We start from the raw sequence: 16729 nt of genomic DNA on the forward strand, positions 1-16729 counted from the left end.
ATGGAAACACTTTTACTGTTTCCATTTCCATTTCCATTTCTAGCTCCATCATAGCTTTTGGGCATCTTTTCCAATATATGATATGTGTATTTTTGTCAGGCTTATAACAGCTAAATAAATGCAATATATCAAATACAAATAACTTTTGTAATCTACAAAAATATGTCTCTAATGACAATAGGGGGTTGTACTTGCTTGTTTTGATTAGTCAGTAGCATCCAGTATTTAAACTTAAAAGGTCAGTATCTCTCAAGCTCATCATTTTATTTCTGGCTGGATTGTTTTGTGAGTGCAACATTGATCTCTACTACAAAACATTCATCATAAATGGTACATACTGGGCACTAACTTACAATTTGTCTTTCAAATTTGCCTTCTTCATGAAATATGTTGAAAAGGTGGTAGTGGCATTTTGACCTCCACTGCCACCAAGTCATCAATTGTCATGGTTCAGTCTAAGAATTTATACAACTTGAATATACAGTAAAAAATCCACAAGACCAACTGATGAGAGCCTTTTGTCCTAAAGAAATATGAATATAAATGGAAGAAAGACACACTCAATTTAATTTAACACAATATAATTTATACCAGATCTTGGAGTCTTAAAGGCCTGAATAATTTACATTGATGTACATTTACTTTTGACAGGCTGATGAAAACATGAACTGCATCTAAAAGTAATGCTGGTTCAATCATTATTATTACCATACAGCTCCAACATTAAAAACTCATGAAATGAAAAACAAATAAAATAATAATAATTAAAAAATAATATATATATATATATATATATATATATATATATATATATATATATATATATATGAAAAAAAAAATGTTTAGAACTCACATAATAAATTTCGGTTTATTGGCACACAACAAATTTCACACATACATCAAACAGGCCACAAATAGATAACAATTTAATAGACAAGAAAGAAAATTCTTTTCTTTTGGCCTTGCCCTCTCATACAATCCAACTACGTATGATACAACTGATTTACATACACAAAGTTACTGGAATGCTTTGAATTAGAGTTTTTTTGTATGGTTTTCCGTAATTTTTTCTTTTCTTTTTTTTTTTTTTTTTTCTTTTTTTACAAGTTTCTTTTGAGATAACATGACATGGTCAAACCACAAGTAAAATCTATTTCATAGAGAAGCATCAACTTCAAAGCACCGTTTGGTAACCAGAGATCACGGTCAAAAATGGCTGACCTCCTAACAATATGTACAAAAATATAAAATGTAAATAAAAATACAAACAAATTTTTCCTTTCAAAGTATTTTGTAAGAAGGTAGAGCTTTGAAGTCTTGGTTGTTTCTACAAAATCTGCAGTTAGGTGTGTGTACACGGATGCTGGACTACTTGATAATGACCATGTTTTTTCCTCCCCCAGTGGACAAGCTGAGGAAAGGAGGGATGAGAAGATTTCCAGCAGAGTAGCTTCTTACACATCAGTCTTCTGTTTCTTAGTTTCAACATCATCCTGAAAATGCAGCCAACGGAGTTAAAACACAGGGTGATTACAAGGTCAGACTTGTAAACTGCTTAAAAGGATAGTTCACCCAAAAAGGTAAATTCTCTAATCATTTCCTCACCCTCATGCCATCCCAGAAATGTATGACTTTTTTGCTTCTGCTGAACTCAAACGAAGGTTTTTAGATGAAAATCTCTGTAAAGCTTTGTTGGTCCTTACAATGCAAGTAAATGGTGACCAGACCTTTGAAGCTCCAAAAATCACATTAAGACTGCATAAAAGTAATCCATATGACTCCAGTGTTTAAATCCATATCTTCAGAAGCGATTTGATAAGTGTGGGTAAGAAACAAATCAATATTTAAGTCCTTTTTTACCATAAATCTCCACTTTCACATTATTTCACATTTTGAAAGTGAAAGTGGAGATTTATGGTAAAAATATTAAATACTGATTTGTTTCTTACCCACACTTATCATAACACTTCTGAAGATATGGATTTAAACACTGGAGTCATATGGATTACTTTTATGCAGTCTTAATGTGATTTTTGGAGCTTCAAACGTCTGGTCACCATTCACTTGCATTGTAAGAACCAACAGAGCTTTACAGAGATTTTTATCTAAAAATCTTCGTTTGTGTTTTGCAGAAAAAAGAAAGTCATACATATCTGGGATGGCATGAGGGTGATGAAATTATGAGAGAATTTTCCTATCTGGGTGAACTATCCCTTTAAGACATTTTTCTGATTTTTATCTGAGGACTTCAGTGACATAACGTATAAACTTACCTCATCATCATCATCATCATCCTCAGCCGCTCTTTTGCCTGTGCCTCCTTCAGCCTCATCATCTTCATCATCATCATCACCTGTAATATAGTTAACTCTATAGTCACACATCTTTGTGGACATAGGTGGAGCTGTGGCAGGACTTTTTCCACCATCCTGACCACTGGATCTCTGATCTAATTTGTAAACCTACACAACTTCTTCCAGCACATACTGAAGGCCTTACCTTCTCCATCATCTTCCTCATCCTCTTCCTCACCCACATCCTCTTCTTCCTCATCTACTTCATTTTCTTGATCACCATTTTCCTCATTTTCCTAAACAAAAGTTATAGGTTATGGTTCAAGATCATTTCGAACCAACTGAGAGCAACAAAACAAACAAAGTTGTGGAAACTCACCGTATTTCCATTAGCTGGGGCATCTTTTCCATTTTCTGCCTCCTCAACCTGTTTCTTTTCTTTAAGGTCCTAATGAAGGAAAAAATGTCTCTGTAATTGCTTTAGTTACTTATCTGACAGGAAAATTAAACAAGTAGACCAATGCTGAATTCACATACTCTCTTATTCGTGGAACGTGATTTCATTTCATATTTGAAACACGACACTTCCATGCTCTATATTCATTGGATGTCTGTCTCTTCCATCCCCGCCTGGTTTACAGACCATATTGAGGTGTTGTAATTTGATACGACAGCGTTACCGCCAATGAGCTGTGTAGTTCAGTATTTCATCCACATCACTGCGTTTGGTAAAGACACGCCCGCTTAAAAACTACAACTCCCAGGTCACAAATAGAGAACAGTTTAACTCAGTTTAACAGTTTAATAAGAGCACTCAGACGAATTCAACCAAAGAGAGGCAGCCGAGATAAACCCTAGAGAGCGAGAGAGGGGGAACAATAGCGCTAAGCATTTATGCACTGTTTTAAGAATTTGGTTTATCGAGCGCTACATTGTTCCCTCGAGAATCATCATTATTTTTAAGAGAAACCCATATAACATTTTAACTATCGAGTCATTTCACATTAAGGCGTTTAAAATGCAGATTTGCTCTCGCTCAAAGTATCAACCGATACGCTTCCCTTATCCATAGGCTTTAAGCAGGTTATCGTCTACATCACGCCAGCAACGCCTTATCACCCCGTCACTATTACATGCCAAAGCTTTGTACCAACACTGAGCGTCAGTGAGCCATGCAAGAATAATGAACATTTGCTCTGTCGGGAGAGAGATCCCACCGTCTACAGGATAAAAATGACCTATATATTGATCAATTAAATAGCATTGGCAGTAACATTTTAGCCTGAAGCTGAATCCATCTCCGTTATTTCATAGGCAAACTTAATCAGAGACGCGAGCTTGTAAAGACAGTCTTTTGAACAGAGTGCTGCAATAAAGCCTAACAAAGGACAAACCGGTCAAAGATGTAGTTTGCCCACAACTAATATGCGATTCAAGCGATTTCGCAGATTGAAACCACGCGTTTAATAAATCTGCTGGGAAATGTTCGCCGATATTGACACACTGTAACTTAGGTCTCGCGCTCACATCCTGCGCTGGCCGCGCGCTACAATGAGAACTCATTCCGTCAGACTGCGAAGAGCGGCGCGAGGTGTATCCGCAGGAGGGTATCAAGGTTTCGCGGGTTTAGTTTGCGCACAAATTGGCATCAGTACATGATACACATCCATATATCGATTCCCTCTACTACATTCCCCAAATAGTCTCTGCGTGTAGCACAAAATACTTTCTATGGACTCTAAACGAAAACGTATCACCGTCCTGTCGCCTCCTCAGTAGCTTATAAAGTGTCGGCCAGGTAGACTATAGCCCTAAAACGCAAATGGCTTAAGTAGTTTAATCGATAATGTAAAATGACCTTTCAATTTCACTACTAAAAAGTGAACTGTACCGCGCACTTGACAGAACTTCAAAGGCAGTGCGTCCTTTGCCTCCGTGCACTCCCGTTAACTAGACCGTAAATCTGAGGCAGGGTGACCACAAGGTATTAGCAAGATTAAATTCTGTGTATTTTCACACTAGACAAATTAGCCAACAGAAAACACTGAGCAAACACAAAGTAGCCATAACCTTTCAAACATCGGGGGAAACGTGGTTTATTATATTTATTTATCGTGAGTGCTGCAGTTACTTGTGTGACAGATCGGGCTGCGGGCTGACGAATCACCGCGTCTGGCGGACTCTACGAGGCAGCTTGAATAATTGAGCTTACGGAGTAATAACGAAACTCACGCAACAAACCATATAAGCAGACGGAAGATCATAATGCTTATGATTATCTCCGCGTCCATCTCTCTCACCATACTTTCAAAGAGGAACCGAAAACCGCCTGTATAAACAAAGAACCCGCGCAGAATCAGAAAAAAAAAAAAAAAAAAAAAAAAAAAAAAAAGCAGTTGCAAATGTATCAGTAACAAACCTTAACTTCAGAGCACCTAACATTTTCTCATCCACAAGAAGTCTTCAAAGTGACAGCGAGCGGTCAAAACACCGACAACATTTGCAAACAGTATTCCAACAGCGGCGATTAATGCAGTAGGCTAACCTGATTTCCTTACCAGAACTCAAATATCAAGCTTATTTATTCAAATGAATAGAAATCCCGCAGCTGTAAGTGTATAAATGAGTAGTTGCATTACCTTGGCGGAGACTTCCGAGCTGGTATCGACTTTTGTGTCAGCCATTTCTGTCTAAGTGTTAAGAATATAATGGGGTCTCGGAACAAAATTATATAAAGAGGAAACCGAGATGTGAATAATAAAAAAAGACTATTAAGCCTCTGTAGCGCGCTCTCACGGCGGCAGCGCTGTAATATAGAGCACTGGGCGGAGCTCAGAGGCGGGCGCTTTTTCATGATTGGTCAGTGTGGAAAATACCCCGTTCCTTTGATTTGCCCATATTAAACAATAGACAGTATTTCTACAAAGTCAAACCCCGCCTCCAAACCAACCTCTTGAGTCATTTATGTGTGGAATAACTGTCGATCCATACTTTACTGGCCAACCTTACTTTGATGGATGTCCTATATGGGATCCTCACTATGAAAAAAGCTGTAATTGCCCATATAGTCTCAAACGTTTCATTGTAGCCTACTCACAGAGGGCCGACCGACTAAGAAAGCAGCTTTAATGCATATTTCAATGCATATTAATGTATTCTGTTCTAATTATTTTGTTTCTTCATATGGAGACATTTACATGTTATTACATATGCAATGACTACGTTATTACACGTGTAGCTTACATTATCAAACAAATGTATAACAATTTTATATGGCATTTTTTTTTAAAGGTTTGTCCTATTTTGTAAACTATCCAGGCAGCAAACTGATGAAGTCAACTTTTGCTCTATCTGATAAACGAAAAGTCACATGTTCAATGAATATAATATTGCGGCAGTTAGTGGACGCCCCACTGGAGAAACCTGCTCAACATTTGATTGACAGTTCTTAAACCCCTCCCCTTCACCGATATTTCGACAGGGTAGGTAAAACACAGCATCAAGAGTGATTTATTCGATCAGCGATTTAGACGTATTCTTCGAGAGAATGACACAATATACTATGCAGTCAGGTCTAGTATTTTCTAGCAAAACTAAATCACAATCGTGGTTTCTTAGGATGCCTACCCGAGATCTTGTTTTCTCATTACAGTAACAATTATGACAGACACGGATGATTTGGGGAGCTAGTGATGAATACCGAGCAAAGCACTTAACCATACAACGAAGCGTTTTTATGACCCTTATTAGGATGTTTTTTTTTATTTTTCATATTTCATGCATTTAAAAAAAGCACGCAGCGTCGGGGGGAAAAAGTAATAATGGAAATTTCCGTACCTCACCAACATGGCCGACTGAAATACCGTATGGCGTCTTAAAGTCTCCTCATTGGTTGATTGGGCCGAACAAACACAGAATTGACGCTTTGCGAACGCTGGTTGGATGCTGTAAGTGTCAATCAACCGAGGTACCGCCTTAAAGGTGCTGTAGAAAACATGGAACTGGATTATCTTTTCTCTTTCATTTCTCCCCTCCCACAACAAGGACAGATTAAAGGAGTAAGCAAATACATGTTCAGGATTGGGTTTTATGGATAGTAGTATTTATATAGTAGCTCTCCCCCTTGTCTTATGTTATGGTCAGTGTTGGGTAAATTACTTTAAAATAGTAATCCACTGTAAATTACTAATTATTTCTTTAGTCTTTTTCTTAATTAATAATTTTATTTTAATGATAATTTAATCAACATTTTGGCAATGTAACAGGACTTTAGGTCACAATTCTTGCTGTATGATATAATTTAACTGTCATTCTATTCTTATCAGTACCCTGGATCCTGAACATCTGTTATTTTAGCAGACACTTTTCATCCAAAGCCATTTACAGTAGCTACACTAATTGCATATACGGCCCCTGGAGCAAACTGGAGTTAAGTGCTTTGCTCAAGGGCAAAATGGTGATGGAGCTGGATTGTGATCTCAGACTCTCCAGTTCCTGGGTCATTGCTGCTTAGAATTAAACTTTCAACCTTTATAATAATTGCTGCTTATACTTGTGCCACCATCACTTGTCTCATGCATTAGCATACAGCAAACACAAATGTTAGATATTCAGAGTGCCACATAAATTATCAAAGGAATGATTGTTTTATGGTGTCAAATAACATCAGTCGATCAGTTCTAGGTAATCTGAGATGCTGGGATGTCTCTTCCACACTTAATGCACTGAGACACATGCACTTTAATGTCTTTTGCACAAATGTACAAATAATGGCCAAAAATATATTTACCAGTGTAATGTTTGTACTATCATACTCATATTATACAAACAAATTATCTCCCAGATCAACTTACTGTATTTATTTAATTTTGTTGTATGCATATATACAGTATATAGAGAGAGAGAGAGAGAGAGAGAGAGAGAGAGAGTTATATGCAAAATTAGCAATTGATGACTATTCAAAAAGCGTTTAAAAATAAATAAGGTTTTAGAGTCAAATATTAGCCCAGGTCCGACTTCAATTTCAGTTGCTAGAATTTTTTGAAAGTGTAATTACTTGTGTTTTTAGGAACACAGTAATAGATAAACATATTACAGGCTTGCCTGTGATGCTATGATCAGTGTTTAATTTACTACTCATTAGAAAGAAATGTAAAAGCTACTTTTTTTTTTAATGGCATGTTTTCATGTTAAAGATCATAGTAGAAAAACACTTGTTCAGCCTAGTGTTTATTTGTCCTTGCTGTCTGTTTATAATGTGTAGTTCTTTTACTGTGCAGTACAACTCATTAAATTGCATATTTTTCATATTGAAGGACATAGTAAAAATACTCTTGTTCAACCAGTTTATTTGTCCTTGCTGTCTTTTTCAAAGTCATAGTTCTTGAACTTTACAGTACAACTTAGTATTTTAGTGTGAGAAAGATTTTAGTGTGTAAGCTCTTCCCCCTGGTCAGTGTTGGGTAAATTACTTTAAAATAGTAATCTACTGCAAATGACTAATTAATTCTCTAAATTGTAATAAGATTACTTTTCTAAATATTTCATTGAAAAAGTAATCAAATGACTAATTACATTACTTGCGACTTACTTTCTAAAACACTTTCCCGCTCAACAAATTCAAACTAATGTCTATATTTCCTCCTTGTCCATTGTAACACACAAGTCATACACACAGCACCTCACATTTCTCCTTCACAATAAATCATTATGGGGCCATAATTAATATATTTTACATAAATATTAGAAATAAGCATAACCTTATAATGTACTTAAAAGTAATTAAATTAATTGAAAGTCAGAAACAGTAATCTGATTACAAGAATTTTAAATGTAATGCATTACACAACTTTTGGACTAAATATTAATTAAAGTAACTAAATACTTTGTAATTGAATTAAACCCAACACTGTTTATGGTACATATTTAAACTTCTTTGGCTACGCACTCAAGCAAGTTTTATTTCCTGCAGTATTTAGGAAAAACAGTGGGAAAACAATAAGGAAATCCACCAACCAGTAAATGCTTTAATTTACTTTTTCTGCAGACATAATAAAAGAAATCAATCATTAAAGATTAGAATAAGTTGTAATTCTTTGGTTAGGTTAAAAATGTCCCATCTAACATAGAAAAATGATCTTCATATGGAAACATATAAATGAACTGGTTTGGTTCAAGTCAAAAATATTATTTAAAATCACTGAATTCACCTGAATCCATTAGATTGCACCAACAAAACAAATTTTAAGGGTTAGATCATGTAGAAATTGCTCCTATTGTAACAATTGCAGATTACCACTATTTACAATGTATTTACTACTGTTGAAATACAGTGCATTTTGTTGCATTTGTATCTGTCAAAAAATGCTTAGAGCAGTGGACCCCCCATTTCTCTCAAGCAGCTCTGAGATCATTCTCCTTTACCTCTGCTTTAAAACTCATAAGACAAACTGTGAGAGGGCTTTCGCAGTGATCTCTGGCATCTAAATGGAGTCTTTTCCTGTCTGCAACAATAATAACCAATCTGGAAATCCCCCTGCTTTGCTGCCGTCTGGTATGGTGAGTCACATGATCTTGCACAGTCCCAGGGGCCCAGAGCCCTACTTGCTCTGGTCTTAGATGGCCCTGATTACTTACAAAATCTTATTGCTATTAAGAGTCTACAATGGCCCTCTGACTAAATCATAGACAACCTCCGATTATTAAACCCGGCTGTTTAGGTCATCTGGCAGCACAGACTATGTGGGAGAGTAACTCTGTTAGTTCTATATCTTCCTGCCATGGACTAGATCATATTTTCTTACTTGCCCTGAAGTACAGCTAATTGATAAAATATTTGAAACTAAAGTTATATATAAAAGGTTACAGTTGTGCTCAAAAGTTTGCATACCCTGGCAGAAATTGTGAAATTTTGGCATTGATTTTGAAAATATGACTGATCATGCAAAAAAACTGTCTTTTATTTAAGGATAGTGATCATATGAAGCCATTTATTATCACATAGTTGTTGGCTCCTTTTTAAATCATAATGATAACAGAAATCACCCAAATGGCCCTGATCAAAGTTTACATACCCTTGAATGTTTGGCCTTGTTACAGACACACAAGGTGACACACACAGGTTTAAATGGCAATTAAAGGTTAATTTCCCACACCTGTGGCTTTTTAAATTGCAATTAGTGTCTGTGTATAAATAGTCAATGAGTTTGTTAGCTCTCATGTGGATGCACTGAGCAGGCTAGATACTGAGCCATGGGGAGCAGAAAAGAACTATCAAAAGACCTGCGTAACAAGGTAATGGAACTTTATAAAGATGGAAAAGGATATAAAAAGATATCCAAAGCCTTGAAAATGCCAGACAGTACTGTTCAATCACTTATTAAAAAGTGGAAAATTCGGGGATCTCTTGATACCAAGCCAAGGTCAGGTAGACCAAGAAAGATTTCAGCCACAACTGCCAGAAGAATTGTTCGGGAAACAAAGAAAAACCCACAGGTAACCTCAGGAGAAATACAGGCTGCTCTGGAAAAAGACGGTGTGGTTGTTTCAAGGAGCACAATACGACGATATTTGAACAAAAATGAGCTGCATGGTTGAGTTGCCAGAAAGAAGCCTTTACTGTGCCAATGCCACAAAAAAACCCGGTTACAATATGCCCGACAACACCTTGACACGCCTCACAGCTTCCGGCACACTGTAATTTGGAGTGACGAGATCAAAATAGAGCTTTATGGTCACAACCATACAACATGGCCTATAGTGAAAAGAATATCATCCCCACTGTGAAGCATGGTGGTGGCTCACTGATGTTTTGGGGGTGTGTGAGCTCTAAAGGCATGGGGAATCTTGTGAAAATTGATGGCAAGGTGAATGCAGCATGTTATCAGAAAATACTGGCAGACAATTTGCATTCTTCTGCACGAAAGCTGCGCATGGGACGCTCTTGGACTTTCCAGCATGACAATGACCCTAAGCACAAGGCCAAGTTCACCCTCCAGTGGTTACAGCAGAAAAAGGTGAAGGTTCTAGAGTGGCCATCACAGTCTCCTGACCTTAATATCATCGAGCCACTCTGGGGAGATCTCAAACATGCGGTTCATGCAAGACGGCCAAAGACTTTGCATGACCTGGAGGCATTTTGCTAAGACGAATGGGCAGCTATACCACCTGCAAGAATTTGGGGCCTCATAAACAACTATTACAAAAGACTGCACGCTGTCATTGATGCTAAAGGGGGCAATACACAGTATTAAGAACTAAGGGTATGCAGACGTTTTTATGCAAAAATTTCATTTTTTTCTTTGTTGCCATGTTTTGTTTTATGATTGTGCCATTCTGTTATAACCTACAGCTGAATATGAATCCCATAAGAAATAAAAGAAATGTGTTTTGCCTGTTTTTTTCTTTAAAAATGGTACATATATTACCAATTCTCCAAGGGTATGAAAACTTTTGAGTACAACTGTATATCTAGTAATCTTTTAATTACTGTATTCAATAATTCAATATTAAAAAACCAGTGTTGGGAATGTTCCAAGTTCAGTTCAAGTTAAGCTCAATCAAAGTCTCTCTAGCAAGTCAGTCCACTGTCAACCATTTTTGGAATGCTCTCGGGAGGCTATTTCCAGTCATGCCAGTGCAGCTCCGATCTGCTTGAATGGAGAAAGACCAAAATCTCAAAAATGGTTGGTCAAGAGAGAGAGAGAGAGAATCCACGAATATGATGTGCTAGATTTCATTGCGTTTCATGTTGTGCACTTCAATATGAAAACAGCCAAATCTGAACATTTAGGGAATCTAGAAATCCGACCAGATGCTTTATTAATGTTTGAAAAAGTGTCCGTGAAAAGAGGGTGTATGGTCATCATTGGTTCCATTTAAAAATCTTCTGATTTATGGCATTATTTCTGCATTAACAAGTGCCGCCTTCTCACGCACTCTGCCAACAACAATTCTGTCTCTACCTCATTCACTTACACTCACAGCGCGACATGAGATATGAACCTCGTAAAAATGATTAATAAAAAAACAAAAAAAAAAACAACAAGGAGATTGGTTTAAATGTTTTTCATGTTTGTTATCTTCCAAAATGATGGACATCATTTGGAATTATCTGTCAATGTTTTAAAAAATAGGCAAGTAACAGAGAATTAGTTTAATGCAACCTCTGCTTATCACATCTGGTTTGACTCGAAATGTTTCAGCATTGGCAGCTTTTGTGGGGGCTTATTGTTGTGACATTCATTTTACAGTAGTTTTTAAGCCAACTGTAGTTGTTATAACACCCTATTACAGCGCATATTCATCCAGAGCCTCCACTGCTCATAGTCACCACTTAGTCTAGCTGATAACAACAACTAAGCAGAAGTGTGGAGCATCTCAGAGGAAGTCTCACTGTAATGACGCCACCCATGGAGAAGTCAGGAAAAAGGTGGATAATGGAATCATAAATTGTGATTAAATTGTGACCTCATATTACATAAAAAAACACAATTTTCCCGGCTTGTATAGCTAATGCGCATGCGTGTTAGCGAGTTGATTGACAGATGATGTCTGCATCTAAAAGGTGATTGGCTCCTTTAACTGTAAGTCGGGACTTCCTATCTACATTCGTTGACCGTTGACGCTCAGAGCTCCTTGGCTGAGCGTTCCAGTTTCTCCCATTCATTTTAATAGAAGTGGCCCATCTCTGCTAAATAATCTCTGGCTCAACTGACAGCATTTGTGGCATAATGTTGATTACCACAGAAATAATTTAGATTTGTTACTGGTTTATAAAATAAAATAAAATAAAAAATCGTGGTTACTGTAAAGCACTTGCAATGGAAGTGAATGGGGCCAGTCAATAAATGTTAAAATACACGTTTCAGTGTTCAATGTTTTTTTAGCCACAAGAGTTAAATGTTATACATGTTAACATTATTTTAGTGTGATTAAATGAAATCTCTTAATAGGATTACAGGGTTTACTGGCGTTAAATTGTCATCTTGACAACAAATTTGTAATATTGAGAGACAACTGTAGGTGAGTGATAGGTGAGCAATTTTATCACACTGAAATCATATTAACATGGTTAAAGTTTATGTCTTGTGGCTTTACATTTGAAAGTGTTTATTTAAATATTTATGGACTGGCCCCATTCACTTCCATTTTAAGTGACTCACTGTAACTGTGATTTATTTATTTATTTTCGATTAAATGAGAAACAAGTCAAAATAATTTTTTAATGTGATAATTTACATTATGCCACATGCTTTCGATTGCGCTTCACTGGTGCTGAACCCGAAACATTCCTTTGAACTGAAAGTCACCTGTCTAATGAATCTAACTCAACTGTGCTTAAAAAATACTGTCCATCTATACATTTCAACGTTGTTGTTCAGAGACACAAAAGGAAAAAAAAGAAAGACATCCGCAAAAAGGTGTTGGTCAGGTTTAACATTACACTGTGGTCAAGAATATAGTGCATTCACAATGTGTGGTTTGTTTGCAAGAGTTACCGTACTGCAAAAAATATTTCCATACATGTTGAAATATTCAAGTTTAGTAAAATGTGGCAAAAAGTGCTTCACCAAACCCTTGCGGACTGCAAAGAGCTTTCATCTAGGATTTATTTTATTTTTTTAACACTTTACAATAAGGTTTCATTTGTTAACATTAGTTAATGCATTAGATATCGTTAACTAACAATGAACAATATTTTTTACAGTTTACAGCATTTTTGAAATCTTTGTTAATGCTAGTTAATAAAAATACAATTGTTCATTGTTAGTTAATGTTAGTTCACTGTGCATTAACTAATGTTAACATATACTACTTTTGATTTTAAAAATGTATTAGTATATGTTGAAATTAATATTAACCAAAATTAATAAATGCTGTAAAAGTACAGTTCAATGTTAGATCATTTTAACAAAAGGAACCTTATTGTTAAGTGTTACACTTCTTTTTTTTTTATTCCTTGTTTCTTGTCCTCCACATTCCTGCAGGGCAGGACTGCAGAGACTTGCTCATTTTTCATTTTTATTTAAATATAGCCTTCACTCCTCCTGCAGCAGCTGGTCCCACAGTTTTCCCACAGCTGGGATAAACCGTGGGGCCAGCGCCTTAATTCAGAGCAGCCCACACTCTAGGTGTCTCTCTCTCTCTCTCTCTCTCTCTCTCTCTCTCTCTCTCTCTCTCACACACACACACACACACACACACACACAAAACAAGACCTTGTGGACCTATTACTTTTGGGAACCAAAACATGCAGATCCAATGTTAGCCACAGCATTTTATAAAAAAAAAAAAAAAAAAAAAAACATATATTTCCCTGTGTAAATTTAAACATTTCTTTTCTGAAGCTAGTGGTAGTGGAGAGTGGCTGTTAATGAGAAGGTGACAAGAAGCAGTTTCAACTGAGAAAAAGAAAGAAATGACACAATTCTGCTCCCAGTCTTCTGGCAACTCCGCCCCAAGAAGGCACAAATTAGGCATACTGTCCTGGAAACGGCAGTCGATGAGGAGCAATCAACGCTACTGATGCATGAAGCATGCGACCCTTTGACCACCAACGCTGCAGTGTGTCTGTGTGTTTAATGTGTTAAAAGCTTATTCCAACAGTTTATTCATGGTAATACCTTCCTTTTGTATGTTGACAATTTGAATTATTCTTAAACTAATGATGTGTTCTTAAAATAATCTTTGATGTGAATGTAAAAGAAATGGATATATTTTAACTTTTATTCTTAACTTGCTTTTCAAGGCAAAAGGTTAAAGCATTATTATCTCAACTCGGCAGGTTATGGGTTACAATCTGAGAGCAGTAAAAAAGATGAAAGTTAAATCGCTGTGTTTTTGGGAGATGTTGTCAATGTTGTCAGCCTTCCTTCCTTTATGACGCTTTGCATGACTGCAAAATAGCAACAGTAAGCATGTCATTTGCTGGCAGACTTTCCTTACCTAAGTACTGCAGACTGGCAATCTGATTGGAGAATAGCTTGTATCTTCTACACTGATTTCACTCGAAGCATATGGTCTGTTATATTACAGCCTGTCATCTGACTGTTGTACTTCAACATGAAAAATGGTTCTGTGATTGTTTGAAGCCATTCATACTTGACTTGCTGGGCTTTCTGCAGCTTTAGTGCTTGTGTTACAGTTCCAACAACACAGACACCCACATCTTTAATACATTGTTACTGCTTATGTACATGAAAACTGTTTCTCAAAAGATTAGACACATCATAAATCAAACAATGTCATTAATCTAGATTAAGCACTACAAGCTTTTAAATGATTTAATATGAGCATGTAAAAACATGAATCTGTGCGCAGCTGAAAGAATTAATTTTCACTTGGTCCATCACATACCAAGCCCCTCCTACACAGCAAGGACCAACCAGATCTACTTGTGTTAAAGCCTAGGTGGCACTGATGTGCAGTCAAGACCTATAAAGCTGCAGACCTCACTGATGAAATCTCACATTCTGGCTTTACAAGAAGAGTTGTCAGTGTACAAGTCAAGAACTGGAATCCCACTGCAACAATTTTAGACTGTTCTCAAAGGTAAGTGAAGACTTTCACTGCAGTCATTTTATCTAAACATAACTGTGCAAAACATGTATTATTGTTCATTATTGTATTATTTCAATTGACTTTTAATGACTAATTCACTGGCATTGAAAAAATATCACAGGAGATATTATATTCATATGACTGCAACCAATTAAATTATTTGTACCTGGTGTAATGTATAGCATATCTGTGGTTTTAAAGACAATAAATGTATTTGTAGCATTTATGGCACTTTAATCCGAAGAAAACTATTGTTGTAAAACCATTTTGTAAATACTATTTCAACTTTATTTTAATTACTATGATAAATGTTTGTGAACTGTTAATGGTGAAGACTGAAATTAACAACAGAATGGAATCTGATTTGATATAATTTACTGAAACAACTTTAACCTTATTCTGTGCGAAGTTATAACTTACGACTCAGATACTAATAAATACTAAATGAACAGTTACTCAAAAATGTCTTTACCCCTCCATTTCCAAAAATGATAATTTAGCAAAATATTATTTTATAGAACAAGTTCTGGTTCTCCTTGCAGGGTGAAGCATAAGTAGTTTAACCTATAGGTCTGAAAATTCGTGTATAAATGATGTGCTCATTCAAGATTAGACATAGCTGTAGTATCATTGTCTACATCTAAGTTTACTTATGGTATTCATATTCTCAATATAAAATATGTGGAAGTGTTTGTTCACACTAATATCACTTGATTTAAGAAACTGTGTAACAATTAGAATGGCACATTCTTCTTGAGCCACAATCTTCCTTTGGAATATAAAGTATATTAGGAAACGAATGTATGGCAACTCAGAAAATAATCACCTGTCACAATCACTGGAAGTCTTTGTAAACCAAGATTTTGTAAATTAGATTTTCTTTTCCTCTGTCATCAAATCCCAATATTCATAAGCACAAATATTAAGAGACCCATCTGCCTTCAAGGCTATACAGATCCATGATTCCCAAAAACCTCTTTATTTACTTCCATACCTTTCACTCTTCTCACAACAGTCAGGCTCTCTGAGAGAGCCAGCAACAAGCCAGAGTTATCCTCACTCAAACCCACAAACCAGCCCACACAAATGACTCTCCAGACTTTCCTGTAACTCCTGTGACACAGGCAGCTTTATCCTTCCATCATTACATTGCCTCGAGCTCCACACTGTGGACGTGAAACAGAATGAAAATATGGCACTCCATCAAATTTATATCCTCCTTGGGGATATGAAATGTTTTTTATTCATAGTAGTGCTCCTCAAAAAAATCACTGGGTTCCAGTATTAATTAGGGCCACTTTGATCAAGTTCACACAGGTGTATTAGCAGAGTAACAACAGGTGTAGTTGATCACATTAACTGTGGATATTATTATATTATATAACATTGTTATATACAGTAATATATTAATAAATAAAACAAAAATATTGTTAAACAAGTATACTGTCCTTCAAAGGCAAAACACAGTACAACACATTTTGTTAAAATTAAGTTATGACTGCAATTGGGTCTCTTTAGGATTTTTAGAAAGAAAACAAAGGTTAACCTAAAATGTTCTGCATGTGGCAACATCTAAATGACTAGTAACTGGTTTGATTGAAGTAAAAAGTATATATTATTTAACATAACTGAATTAATTTAACTACATTGGGTTACACCACAAAAAGCCAGCTTTAGGGGTTAGATCAAGTAGAAATGTCTCCTTAAGGTAACAACTGAAGGTTATCACTTTTCACAGTGATTTTTACTATCCAAAGATTCAGAGAAAATGAAGTGTGACAATTTGATAGTGAAAATTTTGAATGTCTTTTGAAGCCATTTTTCAGTGTTGGCATAGTTACTACATTTTGCCTCTGTCAGGCTGACAGCAGATA

At 36.1% G+C, this 16729-nt stretch overlaps 1 protein-coding gene across 1 annotated transcript; it reads right to left on the reverse strand.

The window, feature by feature from the left end:
• Window positions 1-849: 849 nt before the first annotated feature.
• Window positions 850-5100, reverse strand: LOC127445623 (prothymosin alpha-A). Its single transcript, XM_051705810.1, has 5 exons — window positions 4934-5100; window positions 2674-2742; window positions 2500-2590; window positions 2274-2353; window positions 850-1493 (listed from the first exon to the last, which is right to left on the reverse strand). The coding sequence occupies exons 1-5, from the start codon at window positions 4976-4978 to the stop codon at window positions 1455-1457; spliced, it is 324 nt and encodes a 107-aa protein (XP_051561770.1). The 5' UTR covers window positions 4979-5100; the 3' UTR covers window positions 850-1454.
• Between the last annotated feature and the right edge of the window lie 11629 nt (window positions 5101-16729).

Source organism: Myxocyprinus asiaticus, chromosome 9 (genome assembly GCF_019703515.2).
Source record: "Myxocyprinus asiaticus isolate MX2 ecotype Aquarium Trade chromosome 9, UBuf_Myxa_2, whole genome shotgun sequence".
NCBI classification, from domain to species: Eukaryota; Metazoa; Chordata; class Actinopteri; order Cypriniformes; family Catostomidae; genus Myxocyprinus; species Myxocyprinus asiaticus.